The sequence below is a fragment of the Muntiacus reevesi genome, chromosome 1, assembly GCF_963930625.1.
Source record: "Muntiacus reevesi chromosome 1, mMunRee1.1, whole genome shotgun sequence".
NCBI classification, from domain to species: domain Eukaryota; kingdom Metazoa; phylum Chordata; class Mammalia; order Artiodactyla; family Cervidae; genus Muntiacus; species Muntiacus reevesi.
Window position 1 is genome coordinate 209,294,703 of NC_089249.1, and position 15,978 is coordinate 209,310,680.

Below are 15,978 nucleotides of genomic sequence, written 5' to 3' on the forward strand. Positions count from 1 at the left end.
AAAACTGTCCTTATCTACTCTAACCACTAATTTTAAGCCGAGAGAGAAAATAAATAAATTTGATTAAAATTAGAAACCAAAAAACTATGAAAGTAGCAAGTATTTTAAATCTTCATAATTACCAACTATAAGTTGAACTTTAAGATAGTTTTGAACTTGTTTTCTCATATTTTCAGCATAGAAAGGAAGACGTGTTAAGATTCTGGGAGTAGATTCCTCCCATCCATTTCTTTTTGAGCTGGCCACAATGAACACAAGTCTTCAAAGCTATAAGAAATGTGTCAGGTCAAGAAGTATAAAAGAAGGTACAGTATACATATCTATCAGCCTTTAACTATACAGTCAGTTCAAGCATTGACTAACACTTTTGTACACTCAAGTCACAATCAACTATAAAGAACTGAAGGAGGGAGCACAAACCTAAGTTTTCATTGCATTTACTAATATTTCAATATCACTATTCAAAAGGAAAATTAATGTAGATGAAAACAAGTATCACTTTGTTATGAGAATTAATAGAGATGGAACAAGTATACAGTACCATATTTTGTAATGAACCAATTTTCTTTAAAAAAGCTCACAGCACTCTTAAGAGTAACTGAGTGGTACTTCAGAATTTCCATACTTAATAATATACTTGTGCCACTTAGTGGAATCAAACTTATATTACTGAAGTAAAAACATAAGAGTAATAAACATAGCTGATTAGAATTACCTTTCAAGAGCTGCTCTCCGTTTTTCTACAAATTCTGTGGATGATGAATCTTCTTTACCCACCTTGACCTTGGTCATGCCTTTGAAAAAATTGAATGAGATTCATGATTTTCTACTACTGAGAAACATTCTTTAAAAATAATTTCTGCATAATTTGGCTTCCCTGGTGCCTCAGAGATGGTAAAGAATCTACCTGCAAAGCAGGAGACTCAGGTTCAATCCCTAGGTCGGGAAGGTCCCCTGGAGAAGGGAATGGCTACCCAGGCCAGTATTCTTTGGAGAATTCCACGGACAGGAGTCTGGCAGGCTACACAGCTCATGGGGTCACAGAGTTAGATGCAACTGCGTAATTAACACTTTCACTTTCTGAATAATTTAAAATATATTTGAATTTGACAAAAAAGTGCCAAAAATTATAACTAGTATCATACGTTTGACAGATTAATATATATACTTGGCAAGTACTTTTAATGTAAGCTATAAAAGAGTACAGCTAAAAGCAGAGGTTGAGCTACGTCTATAGTTTTCCAGTTTGGAATCCTCATTTTATTTGATATATATTATACTCCTGGTAAATTAAAATGTGTCTGCACTGCAATATGTATAATGGAGTTCAAATTCATGAGTTTAAGCTCACTTGATATTTTTATCTCTTATGAGCAATAATTAAAAGTCTTTACTTTTGGTATTAGAAAAATAAGTGTAATCTGTGAATATGCTAAGTATTTCCTCTGCCACAGATTTTAAGAACATGTTCTTGTTTATTTATCATATTGGCTTTATAACAGCTGAAATAATGAGCTCTTTCACAGAACCTCTTTGAATTTAAAAAATAAAGTCATGTGCAAATTTTTTCTTAGTTAATGTATTCATTTTTGAAAACTTATGGACAACATGAAGTTTTTAAAATGACTCCTTCTCTACTTGATTTTCTGCCAAGAACTTCACAGAACAACTTGTTATCCACCTTTAATAATTGCTCAGACTTTATGCACACATTTAGAGCAAACTAACTTGACTTTATCTTTTATTTAACTACATTTATTTTTCCTGTTAATCTCTTTATATCTTTTTTAAAACTGCATTTTATATGGTTGCCTCAAATTCTTCCTATCTTTTCAATCTTTGTAATCTAATAATTGGTGGAAGGTTGAAGATTATAGAGAAAAATATTAGTTTGAAACACAATAAACTTGGCAAAAAAATTGAGCTTTTAAATTTTTTTTTCCTGGCTCAATGTTTAAAGACTAATGTATCTAGTCACCAAAATGAGAAAAATTATTTTGTTTTTCCTCTTTTGACATATTAAAAATAGTTGTACAATTTAAAGCTAAAAAGGATATTAATAATAAATAATTTATGATAAATGAAACAAGTTCACTACACAGATAATGGAAGGCCAAAGGATACCACTGCAACAGTTTAGAGAAATAAAAGTATTAACTAGACTAGCAGTTCACAAAGCATGGTTAGAGTATCTGGAAGCATTCTGAGACCTTTTTGAGGAGTGGCAGGGGATGTGTACAAAAATCTATCTTCATAATACACCACGCTGTTATTTTTGGATTTTTCACTCTCATTCTTTCATGAGAACTCAGTGGAGCTTTCCTAAAGTTATATGGTGTGGTGTATTACAAAAGAGAGTGCAGAAGCAGAAGTAAAAATAAAGCTATTTTATATTAAGCCAGAAATTAAAGGGATTTTGCAAAACTTTAAAAAGCAAAAACTGAAAGCCATTCTTATCATTATTTTTTTGTCTGACAAAAATAGTTTTTCACAAAAACCTTATTTGTTAATAACAGGTTATGAGTTTATTATTTTTAAGTCAATTAATAAACACAATTTAAAAATTCTCACATGTAAGTATCAAGAGATGCAGCTCCAAAAGCAAAAGCTCTTTAAGGTCCTTCAATAAATCTGAATATACAAGGGGTCTTGAGACCAAAAAACTGAAGAACTATACTATAGATCTTTGAATTTTAAAAAAGAGCAAGAATATAAAAATGTTTTTGAATATATCAAGGTTTCAAAATCATAAAAGATACAGATAAAGCTCCTTTTCAAATCAAATGTTTAAAGAGGTAAAAACAGTAACTTAAGAGTAAAACTTATTTCAAATATATTTCAGAATAACAATCTTAGGTATATAAAAAATTGATTTAAATAAAAACCTGTGACTGGGAAATTGGTTCAAGATGATGGAGAAGGAGGATGTGCACTCAACTTCTCCTGAGAGAACACCAAAAATCTATGACTGAAAAGAAAGAGTGGAAAAAATACTACAAAATTTTAATGGTGGGACAATAGAGGTTTTTCTCTTTTGTAATATTCTACATATTCTTAACTAAGTAAGGCTTTATTACCTGTAAAAGTGAAATGTTTTTAAATGTTAAATTGAGGTATGTAATAAAATAAAATGAGTTTAAATAGCTCCTGTGTGAGCAAGGCTAGATCAAATCTTTTTGTACAATGTATAGCTGAACACAGAACATCTCCAAGTTCTCAGAAAAATGTTAATATGCTAATAATATTAAATATTCTCTAAATGTTACTCAGTAATAAGGTACTCTGCTACTGCTACTGCTAAGTCACTTCAGTCATGTCTGACTCTGTTGCGACCCCATAGACGGCAGCCCACCAGGCTCCCCCGTCCCTGGGATTCTCCAGGCAAGAATACTGGAGCGGGTTGCCATTTCCTTCTCCAATGCATGAAAGTGAAAAATGAAAGTGAAGTCGCTCAGTCGTGTCCAACTCTGTGCAACCCCATGAACTGTAGCCTACCAGGCTCCTCCATCCATGGGATTTTCCAGGCAAGAGTACTGGAATGGGATGCCACTGCCTTCTCCGATAAGGTACTCTAATAACCCTAAAAGGGTTTTTAATTGCTTTCATCTTGCTAAATTCCAACTTAATATTTAACATCATCACATTGTATAAATCAAAATCCTTAGGTATTAGAAATAAAATTTTTAGCTACACACTCTTCAGTTGATAAATGAATAGAATATTTAAGTAGAATATTTAAATTCAGTATCTCTTAAGAGACACGGGTACCCCAATGTTCATCACAGCACTGTTTAAAATAGCCAGGACATGGAAGCAACCTAGATGACCATCAGCAGACGAATGGATAAGAAAGCTGTGGTACATATATACAATGGAATATTACTCAGCCATTAAAAAGAATTCATTTGAATCAGTTCTAATGAGGTGGATGAAGCTGGAGCTATTCTACAGAGTGAAGTAAGCCAGAAAGAAAAACACCAATACAGTATACTAACGCATATATATGGAATTTAGAAAGATGGTAATGATAACCCTGCATGCAAGACAGCAAAAGAAACACAGAGGTACAGAACAGTCTTTTGGACTCTGGGAGAAGGCGAGGGTGGGATGATTTAGGAGAATGGCACTGAAACACGTATATTGTCATATGTGAAACAAATCGCCAGTCCAGGTTTGATGCGTGAGACAGGGTGCTCGGGGCTGGTGCACTGGGAAGACCCAGGGATGGGATGGGGAGGGAGGTGGGAGGGGGGTTCAGGATGGGGAACACATGTACACCCATGACGGATTCAAGTCAATGTATGGCAAAACCAATACAATATTGTAAAGTAATTAGCCTCCAATTAAAATACATATATTTAAAAAATAAATAAATTAAAAAATTAAAACCTGAAAGTCGCTGAAGAGAGACTGAGAGAGATGTTTGGAGTGACTCCTCTCTTCCTTTAAGAAATACTGTAATATTTTACTTAATAGATATTTAAACTAGAATTACTGGAGCCATGAAAGACTTTTTTGGAGGCAATGTCAATAACATAAAGCCAGGGTTATTTTTGATGAAAAGTGTCTCGCAAAGTTAGAAAAAATTCAAAAAAATAAAAGCTTGTATGGTATTTATAAAAAAAATAAATAAATAAATTCAGTATCTCTTAAGACATTGATATGTCATGATAGTGAATGATCATGGAATACACAAATCCATACAGTTAAAACTGAACGTACTAGTACCAGTAACAAAAGTCAATTTTTAAAGATTCATACTTACCTACTATACTCTTTTCTGGTGCTGGTGGCACAATATAACCAACGTGTAAATACTTGCTTGCTAACTTGCTATGCAAACCAAGAAAGTCACTAAATCTTCTTTTAACTGAAAATTCACTTTTACTGAACATGGAAAGAGAAGTCTACAAGTGAAGAAGAGGTATTTCAAATTTTGAATACTGAACAGTTATTTAAAAGTTAATGTAATACATAACTGTGAATATGTATATACACACACAGAGGTCTACATTGCAAAAAAAAAAAGTAGAGTAGCTAACCAATGTGAAACAAAGATTTCTAACAACTGGAAAAACCCCAAATCATAGTTGTTGCTGTGTTTTTTTTTAACAGAAAACACCTGCTTTATTCTACACTTAACTCATCTCACCAACTCTACCTGTATTTATGCTAATGATTCTTAACTTCTGATCTTTACCTCTAGCCTAGATCCCCACTGAGCTTCAGTCTAATATACAGTCCAAGGGAAAACCTCCACTTAAATTGCACTGCCACCTCAATTTCACCATATTTTCCCCTGCTGGAAAAGTGAAGGGAACTTCTCTGTATTGTTTACTATTATATTCTAGCCTTTGGAAGACAGCCTGACTCCAAGGTATATAAATAAGTATCTGTTTAATGAATTAACAAATTTCAATCCATATTGGTTCCTCCCTTTGTACTGCCTTTTCTCCAGGATCATTCCAACAACAGAGTTCCTCTAGACAAAGACTCCGGTTTCCCTCCTTCCTGACTTCTTACATCCAAGCTCTACTGATCACACCTCCTATATAACTCAAGAAACCATTTTCTTCACTCATCCCCAGAACCAATTCCTTAGTATTAAGTATCACTTCTCACAGTAGGACTGCTGCAGACCCCCTGTCTTTAAGATCTGAAGGTCTACAATCCCTTTAAGAATCGCAACTGCCTCAACTAGAGATCCTGACCTTTCTTTTTGTTTTGGCCGCACTGTGCAGCACGAGGAATCTTAGTTCCTTGACCGTGGACTGAACTCACACACTCCCCAGCAGTAGAAGCACAGAGTCTTAACCAGTGCACCACCAGGGAAGTTCCCTGACACTTTTATCCTCCCAAGCCAAACTGAGTCAGAGAGAGCTTTCTAGAAGAAAAATCTCATTGAGCCACACTCTTGTTTGAACTTCAGTGGTTCTCCATCATACAATTCCTAATGTGACTGTTCATAGTAAAGGCAGGCTTACTGCCAAACAATTTAATCTGGCACCACTTCCGGCGGCTCCTAGAAAGCACAATGTTTTCTTGTTTCTGGCTTTTACACAAGCAAATCCCTTTGCCCCCTCTCCCACCCGCAACACTTCTACTTTGCCTAGCTTAGATCCCTTCCTGCAGAGCCTCCCAGAACACTCTACCTACCAAACCACTCAGGACTCACTGTGACTATTTATATGCAACTTTTACTGGATAATAACCTTGTAAAGACAGGGATCACGTACACTTTAATCACTGTAGTATCCTCAAACTACACAGTGCGGGCTCGGTATTTTTTTAGAGGAGCAAAAGGCTTACCTTTGTCGTTACTCTATAAGCCATGTAAGCATTCATGCCATCACCTATAAGAAAAGCCAAGCTATTAAAATTCGTAAGCTTAACACACAAGGTAACTATGTGAGGTAATATATTAACTTGATTGTGGTAATCATTTCATAAAATATTAAGCTATCACATTATAATTGCGATGTGTGTACATCCTAAATGCACGCAATTTTTATTTGTCAATTATTTCTCAATAAAGCTGGGAGAAAAAACAAACCACCAAACTGCCACAAGTTTAAAACTTAGAAGCACTGCTTTAATATTGTAACAATGCATGTAGTTAAGAAAAACAGCACATTAACAACCAAGTTAATTATCAAAAAGAACCAAGTACAAAATATAATAAGTGTTGACTCACCAACTTTCTCTGGATCTGATACACCAATTTCTATATCAAAAACATCTCCATTTGCTTCTTCTTCAATCTAGGAAAATTTTTTTTGGTATTAAAGATTCCAATTTGTATTATTGTCATAATATCAGTAAGTATAATTTTTACCATCTATCTTTTATTAGGATCACTGCCACATGAAACAATTTGAGAGTCACTCAGCACTCCATTTCTGAAAATCAATGAAAGCTTTTACATTTCCTGTCTATGTGAAAAATACACACACACACACAAAGACAATAGGAAAAGGATAATTGGAAAAAGTAACAAAATTTTGCCTTCCTCTGACTCCTCAGATGTAAAGAAAACTTCTGGAGGAATACTGTGGAATATTTTTGTTCAATCTTCAGAAGCAGATTATGAAAATAATTCCTTAATTATTTTTAATATTATTATTTTTCAAAGCTGTATCTCTCCTCTTTTTTTTTTTTTTACTTAACTCTTATCTGTTTTATTTTTTATTTTATTTATTTTTTTTTCATTTATTTTTATTAGTTGAAGGCTAATTACTTCACAACATTGCAGTGGGTTTTGTCATACATTGACATGAATCAGCCATGGAGTTACATGTATTCCCCATCCCGATCCCCCCTCCCACCTCCCTCTCCACCCGATTCCTCTGGGTCTTCCCAGTGCACCAGGCCCGAGCACTTGTCTCATGCATCCCACCTGGGCTGGTGATCTGTTTCACTTTAGATAATATACATGCTGTTCTCTCGAAACATCCCACCCTCGCCTTCTCCCACAGAGTCCAAAAGTTTGTTCTGTACATCTGTGTCTCTTTTTCTGTTTTGCATATAGGGTTATCATTACCATCTTTCTAAATTCCATATATATGTGTTAGTATGCTGTAATGTTCTTTATCTTTCTGGGTTACTTCACTCTGTATAATGGGCTCCAGTTTCATCCATCTCATTAGAACAGATTCAAATGAATTCTTTTTAACGGCTGAGTAATATTCCATGGTGTATATGTACCACAGCTTCCTTATCCATTCGTCTGCTGGTGGGCATCTAGGTTTTCCATGTCCTGGCTATTATAAACAGTGCTGTGATGAACACTGGGGTGCACGTGTCTCTTTCAGATCTGGTTTCCTCAGTGTGTATGCCCAGAAGTGGGATTGCTGGGTCATATGGCAGTTCTATTTCCAGTTTTTTAAGAAATCTCCACACTGTTCTCCATAGTGGCTGTACTAGTTTGCATTCCCACCAATAGTGTAAGAGGGTTCCCTTTTCTCCACACCCTCTCCAGCATTTATTGCTTGTAGACTTTTGGATAGCAGCCATCCTGACTGGCGTGTAATGGTACCTCATTGTGGTTTTGATTTGCATTTCTCTGATAATGTGTATCTCTCCTCTTTAAAACCCAGGAAACAGCCATTATTTTTGCCCTTAGAATCCTACAAACTTGCAGAAATTATTATAAGCAATTTGAGCATCATGATTTCTCTAATTACCTAGTAAACACATGTTTTTCTTGAAGCCAAAAAAAGCACTACAAAGCTGAGGAAAAAAGTAGGAAAAATGATAAACCTATGAGACTACAGAGAAGCACTTTTTATGCCATTATAAGTAAGCAATCCCTATTAACAGTAGCTCTGAGAGAAAGGTTTATTATCTTCAAGAAGAAAACACAGGAACTGTTCAATTTTTCAAAATTTAAAAGCAATATTAATATTCTAAGACGTCAGAAAAGCATTTTTTTCTAATGGTAATTTTTTTTCAAAGTTGCCCTACTGCACAGATTTTTGAAAAGTAAGCCTTATCTGAACTGTAACATACATAAAGTATATAAATCCTAGGTATAAAAGCTCAATAACTTTTACAAAGTAAACATATCTCTGTAACCAGAAACGAAATCAAGAAAGAAAACCATCATTACACCCTAAAAGGCCCTCATGCTTCCTCTCCACTCACAACACACCCCCTGCTCGGCCAATGCAGTCAGTCGCTCAGTCCTGTCCGACTCTTTGCGACCACATGAACTGTGGCCGGCCAGGTGCCTAAGTCCATGGGACTGTTATGGTAAGATCACAAATGACAAACTGTCTGACTTGAGAAGGAAAGTGATGTATTCAAGTTACTGGATTAAAAAGTGTGGAGATAAATTAAGAAGTCAAATCACCCAACCTCTGTAGTGTTCTTTTTGGAAATGTCTAAAAGGCTTTGATTACAAATGATGGACAGGAGAGAAATGCTGGGTGGAGAACAAAAACAAAAGTATTATTTACATATTACTTTAGAATATAAACATTTTTCCATACCTCATCCCTGGATCTATCAAAGATCACAGGAGCAGACATACTCTTTGATTCAATTCTGGGAGCAATGAGTGTTGTGGGGGTCACAGGTGTGACCGCAGGAGAAGGTTCTGAGGAGAGTATAGGTTCCCTTTCTGGACTGTCCAGAGAAACTTCTTCTGTAGCTTCTAGACACAAATTAAACAAGTTAGTTGAGGATACTGGTAGCAAGTTGAGCAGGCAATGAATTATGAAACATTTTTATATGACCCATAATATCAAAATATTATTTTAAAATAGTTGTTATAAATAATTTATGAATCCTTCCTTAGTGGTGGTTTACTTAAACTTTAAATCCAACAGTGATTTTGTTGATTTTAGGAAGAATTCTAGTATGTCAACATAGTTATCTATGCTAGTGGTAGGGATAAAGCTAGTAGGAAAGCAATGATGTGAATAATTCCACATTCAATTGTGTCTGGATCTATAATATATCTAATACTTGTGGTAACTTACCGTCCAAAATCTTGTATTCAGGCTAATATACACACGAACACAAACTTTAGAGTGGAAAGCTGCTCCCAACTATCCCAACTGGGATTAAAAATTTGTTATGGAAAGTCCACAAAGTTAGTAATCTAAAGCAATTAACTGCTAAAGATTACTGAATATTAGCTGAATACACAAATATACACAAAGCAATAGATATTTAGGTTTTCATTTAAAGTGCTTGTTCACTTGAAAAATCTAAAACTAAATATATTTATAAACAAAACAAATCAATAAACTGAGTGTCTAAAAGCTATGTAACATTGTGCTAAATGCAATGAAGAAACACAAAAAAATGCAAAGTATCATACCTGCCCTCAGGGAGTTTATAATCTAGTCGGGAAAACAAGACATAAGCATGTGGAATGTTAAATAATAAAAGACAAATAACAGCCAAGAGAACAATATAAAGAGCATAACAAAACGTTTAACTGCTATATGAACTACAAAACAAACTATAATTTGAGTTGAGATGGGAGAGAATAATCCAGGCTGGGGAAAATAGGGAATATTTTATGAAACTGAATTGAAAAGATCTGAAAGGATTTAGAGAAAAAATGAGGGAAGTATTCCCCAAAAATGAAACACAGTTGACCCTTGAACAACATGGGGGTTAGCGCCACCAACCCTCTACACAGTCAAAACTCTGGGTATAAATTATATTTAGGACTTTCATATATATGGCTCCTCTGTTTTAGAGGTTCCACATTCTTGGATTCAGTCAACCTCCGATCAAGTTGTACTGTAGTATTTACTAATTTAAAAAAATGCGTTATTAGTGGACCTGAGCATTTCAAACCCATATTGTTCAGGAATCAATCATAACTGAGTAAGTTAAAAGCAAAGCCAGAAAAGTAAAATTTATAATCAGTGGCCAAAATAATAACCACAGTTCTGCTGGTTTATAGAACTGATACCAAGAAAATGCAGGAAGGACTGTAAATGAAACAGGATTAAATCAGTGGTTTCTAACCTGAGGTTCTTAGATTCCTCAAAGTTTAAGAAGGTAGTAACAATACACAGTGAGCCATTTTAATACCTCAAAAAGTATATCAGTAATAACATATATGTTATTTACTTGAAGCAGTAAGATACCTCTTGAATTTTTGAGGTATTAAAAATTTCTACCTCTTTGAATTAAGAGGTACAAACTATTATGCATAAAATAAGCAATCTACAAGGATATATTGTACATCACAGGGAATACAGCCAACATTTTAAAACTATAAATGGAGTATAAACTTGAAAAATTGTAAATCACTATATTGTACACCTGAAACTTAAATGATACTGTATATCAACTATACCTCAATAAAAAAATAAGTCAAAGTTTTTCTTTTTTTACAGAAAAAAGTCTCATATATACTATGTATAAAGATTGATATTTCCTTGAAAGAGTCACTTTGAAGGTAAGTGTAAATTGATTACGTCAATGTCAGCTAAGTAACATTTCACTCATACCACAGACAGCAGAGAATTTTTCAAACAAAGGAATACTTGTTAAACTTTGAATTTGGTATAATCTGCTGAAAAGCGTTAAGGGAAAAACACTAACTACCCTGGCAAAAACAAGTTCTAAAAGTCTAGGACAATTTCAACACTGGCAATTTGCTCACCCTCACTTACTCCTCTAGGACAGTTTCCTAACGTGTTCAGTGAAGCTTAGTGCAGGATGGTACTGATGGGAAAGCAGCTCTCTAGTTACCCACGTTTGGTGAACATCCTGTAAGTAAGCTAGTAACAGTAACAAAACTCATGTTTGAACTTTTTCTGATGCCACTTCTGACATAATAGTATTTGAAATGCTACCCAAAGTATATTGGCATACATACCAATTACAATCTAATCTCATTATGGCTTTAAAACCAGAATGGCTAAGGCACTAGAGCAATACCTATAGTTTCTTCCCTTATACAGGTCTTAGGAAACCTAATGACGTCATTATGAAATGTAGCTGAGTTTAAGATAAAAGATAAAGCATAAAAAGTGTCTGCAGGTAACAAAAGAAACAGATGACTCTTTTTACTGCCTCATCTCTGTTTCTCCTTAAAAACAAACAAAAACACTGACATTAACCATGGATCAATCACTATGTTTAGTATAGTCTGCACTAGGTACACTAACACAAAAAAGATTTTTCTAGTTGAGCTTTGCGGGCAAATATCACTGCTCAGCCCTGACGGGGCAAACTGTCTGGTCAGCAGGGCACACTGTGAACAAGAACACCATCTCTCCTATGCGGACATCAGAGTTCTGCTTTTAGAGTTTCAGCACACTCACTAACATAGAATTCTGAGACTAAAAGGTTAAAGACTCTTTAATAAAATGGATAATCCAAGTGTTCTATGTATGACCCTCTACTATTAGAGGAATAACCACAATTTTAGATTAGCAGCTACTTTTGTCATCTTTCAGATTAAAACATAAATGCCACGTAGAAACTTCCAAGGATCTCCTGGGAAAAAATTAATGAAAGAAAAGAAAAAGTATTATTACAATTTTGGTTAACTGTCATTATACTCTTAGTTGTTAGGTAGCGACAGAAAAAGCGGGGGAGGGGCTGGGAATATGATTGTATTCACATTTTAATTTTCTGACATGAATTCATAAAATACATGAATTCATCTGCAGTGAAAACTTTTCATACATTAAACAAGAAATTATATGGACCTCTGTCATAGAGGATTGTATTTTTAAACATACTTGTATTAAAAAACTACAGGATGGTTTCAATATTCAACCACTATAAAGGCTGAGGGAGGATACATTATCAAGTTTTAACTCAAAGAAAGCCAGTTTAGGTAAATTAAGCTCTTAAGCACACAAAGATTTACTATTGCAATTATTTGTGCCATTAATTCTAAGGAAGATGCTGCTTTTTAATATCCAAACATTAATTTGAATCTAAATTTTAATCTTAACTACTGTTTTCAAGAGGGTCCAATTTTTTAAAGGTAGAAATGGACTACACCAAATCCTGCTGCGGCTGCTGCTAAGTCGCTTTAGTTGTGTCCGACTTAGTGCGACCCCATAGACGGCAGCCCACCAGGCTCCCCCGTCCCTGGGATTCTCCAGGCAAGAACACTGGAGTGGGTTGCCATTTCCTTCTCCGATGCATGAAAGTGAAAAGTGAAAGTGAAGTCGCTCAGTCGTGTCCGACTCTTAGCGACCCCATGGACTGCAGCCTACAGGCTCCTCCGTCCATGGGATTTTCCAGGCAAGAGTACTGGGGTGGGTTGCCACTGCCTTCTCCATGACACCAAATCCTGCCCCCATATCAAAAATAAATTCCTGAAGAATCAATTTATTCACTTAAAATTGAATCAAAATGGTCCACATGGTAAATACTGAAACATTTTACTGAAACAGATTTCAAATATATATAGACTATAAATAAAGTAATTCTTAAGTCCAGAGTTTAATTTTCCATTGTGAAAAATTGTAAGTAGTAAGAGAACATAATCATTGCTATTTCTCAAAGTCTGAATGCCACAACCATTAGTTTGTGTCCAAGTACTGCTTGAAATAATCAAATTATTAGCGTGACTTATTTCCAAATGCTTAAAACCAGAAAGGATCACATTCGTGCTTCTCACAACATTCTTTATTTTTCAGAAATCAAAGTAACTAAAATTTCCTATCATCCTAAGTCATTAACAAGAAAAGCCATCAATAGTACTTCACAGAAAATGTTAGTTTTGTTTTAGAGAATATTTTCTAATAGGATATATGCTACAATGGACAATTACTTAAAAAAAATAAAAGCATTTACAATTACCTGCAAAAAGATCTTCTCTGTCATCATCTAGCACAACTTCTGCAGGCTTTGGACCATTGGAGTTCGTACTAATATCTTCTGCAAGAAAGCTAGCTGGATCCGGAGATGATGGACTTGACTGTTAAAAAAATAATTGATAATGGATTGCCATGTTTGTCTGTTATAATTATGTCTCCAGATACTACAGAAATAAAACATTCTACTGATAAGCAGAGAAGAAAGAATAAGAACAGCTATTTACAGTTCCTCCTCTGAGGGTAAGAAATAACCAAAAACACACTTTCACTCACCTTCTTTCTTAACAAGAAGTCACTTAAGATTTAAAACAGAAAATCTTTTCCAGTCACCCAGTTAGATATACTAATCTGTCATGTCTAGTTATAATTAACAAAAACAAATTTTAATGTTTTATACAGTATATAATATCATATAATAGTAAAAATCAGACCTTGCAAATATGTTGCATGAATAAGAAGTTCAAATTAATACTTTAAGAAAAAGGTTTAGCAGTAGTGGACTTAAGACTAGAATTATTCTAAAATTTCTGTATTGTTAAGCTAAAAAATTCCCATTTACATTTCAACTAAGCTAAAGGAATATTTTTGTATTTCTGAAAGTATAAAAATCAGCAAAATGGAATCAACACTGTTAGATTTACCACAGTTTTCTTATAATTAGTTAAAACCAGTACTTAAAAAAATACATAACACAAAAAGTAAGTTTTATATATCAAAAGTGCACAGCTATATATTTTCAAAACCCAACACACCTGTGTAATCAGCACCCAGATCAAGAAAGAGAACATTATCAAATCGAAAAGCTCCACTCATGCTCTCTTCCATTCTTTACCCTCTCTCAACCGAGGCTTCCACCAGCAAGGATGATTTTTTCTGGTTTTTGCTCTTCACAGAACTAGAATCATCCAAAACACAATTTTGGTTTTTTTTTTTTTTATCTTAATACTATGTATACAAGACTCTTTTTTATTGTTGCATGTAATATTAGAACACTCATTCTTGTTGAGGTAAATATTCCACTGTGTAAATACACCACAACTGATCCATTCTGCTGTTGATTAGCATCCAGGTTTTCAAATTTCATTATCAGTTTGTTACCACTATCAATAGTGCTGTATGAACTGTCCAGCACATGTATCTTTCAGCAAACAGTGAACAAATTTCTGTTTGGTATGTACCTAGGAGTGGAATCACAGGATAGGTAAATTTCTGCTTTAGAAGACATCACTAAATATCTTTTAAAGCAGTTATATAATTTACACTCCCCCCAGTAATACAGGACTTCCCCGTAGCTCAATGGTAAAGAATCTGCCCGCAATGCAGGAGACCAGGGTTCGATCCCTGGGTCAGGAAGATCCTCCAGAGAAGTGAATGGCAATGCACTCTAGTCTTCTTGCCTGTAGAATCCAATGGACAGAGAAACCCGCGGGCTACAGTCCATGGGGTTAGAGTTGGACACGACCAAGTGACTAACACACACCAATAATATAGAGAGCTTCCAGCTGCTTCATATCCTTGTCAACACTTACATATATTTCATGTTTTCACTTAAGCTATTATGGATATGTAGAGTACAGAGTGCACGTTACTGTGATTTGAACTGGCACTTTCCTGATGAGTAATAACGGTGAGCAGTTTTTCATATATTTAACAGACATTTGGATTTCTTCTTTTGTGAAGGATCTCTTAAGTATTTTCCCTATTTTTCTATCATTCTTATTGATTTGTAGGATTTCTTTACATATTCTAGATACAAGTTCTAGATATGTATCACATATGTATGGAAAAAAAATTTTCTCCCAGTTTGTACTGTTGCCTTTCCACTTACTTAATGGTACATACGAATGAATAAAGTTATTAATTAGTAAGGGTAAATTATCAACTTTAAGGCCATTTCTAATTAATAAGATTTTTCTGATCAGTTTTTTGAGTAAACTATCCCCTATGGCATAAGGACATTTCTTTACAGCTTTCAAAAACAGTTTAAATTCCTTATGGGAAACTTTTAAAAAGCAGTTTCTTTTCTCTCAGGAGCTCATTATTACATCTCCAAACTCTCACAAAGGTATGCGTCTACTCACCTTAGCATTTTCTTCTTGAAGGAACTTAAAAACAAATAAGCTTTTCCTATAAGCTTTTTCCAGAAGATGTTACTGACAACCTCCTCTCTAACTGAGTGTGGTTAGGTGAGTGGTATATATGCTTCCAATGCATATCTGTTTCTTTTGTCATAATTTCTCTTACCACACTGTATTATCACTATTATCTATTTATAGACTACAAACTCTGTATGAAAAGAAGAATGTCTTATTTTATTTTTTTACCAGGTTCCTGGCAGCAAACACTCAATGACTCTCTGTTAACTCAACTCTAAGAAAATAACTATGAATATGTGTAAGAAATGGCAGTAAGTCTGTCAACCAGACTGTCTACAATAAAGTTTGAAATACCCTTAAGTACACATACATAAAAATGTAGCAGAGTGGCTCCAACACCCATTCATGGAAATACATAATTGCTGCAATTTGAGGAATAGCTAAAAAATCTACCCCTAACATTACATTTAATGAAAAACTAAGAGCTTTCTCACTAAGAGCAAGAACAAGGCAAGGATGCCTGCTGTCATTACTGCCTGTCAACATCACACTGCAAGTCCAAGCTAATGCAG

General features: G+C 34.6%; 1 protein-coding gene across 1 annotated transcript in view; it reads right to left on the reverse strand.

Annotated features, from left to right (window-relative positions):
* SNX2 (sorting nexin 2) overlaps positions 1 to 15,978 on the reverse strand; it is a 58,741-nt gene that overhangs the window by 17,353 nt on the left and 25,410 nt on the right. Inside the window, exons 2-7 of the mRNA XM_065918213.1 lie at positions 13,294 to 13,411; positions 8,991 to 9,154; positions 6,695 to 6,761; positions 6,310 to 6,353; positions 4,766 to 4,907; positions 716 to 794 (exon numbers count right to left, since the gene is read on the reverse strand). Coding sequence (XP_065774285.1) covers positions 716 to 794; positions 4,766 to 4,907; positions 6,310 to 6,353; positions 6,695 to 6,761; positions 8,991 to 9,154; positions 13,294 to 13,411 — 614 coding nt within the window. The remainder of the gene's footprint in view (positions 1 to 715; positions 795 to 4,765; positions 4,908 to 6,309; positions 6,354 to 6,694; positions 6,762 to 8,990; positions 9,155 to 13,293; positions 13,412 to 15,978) is intronic.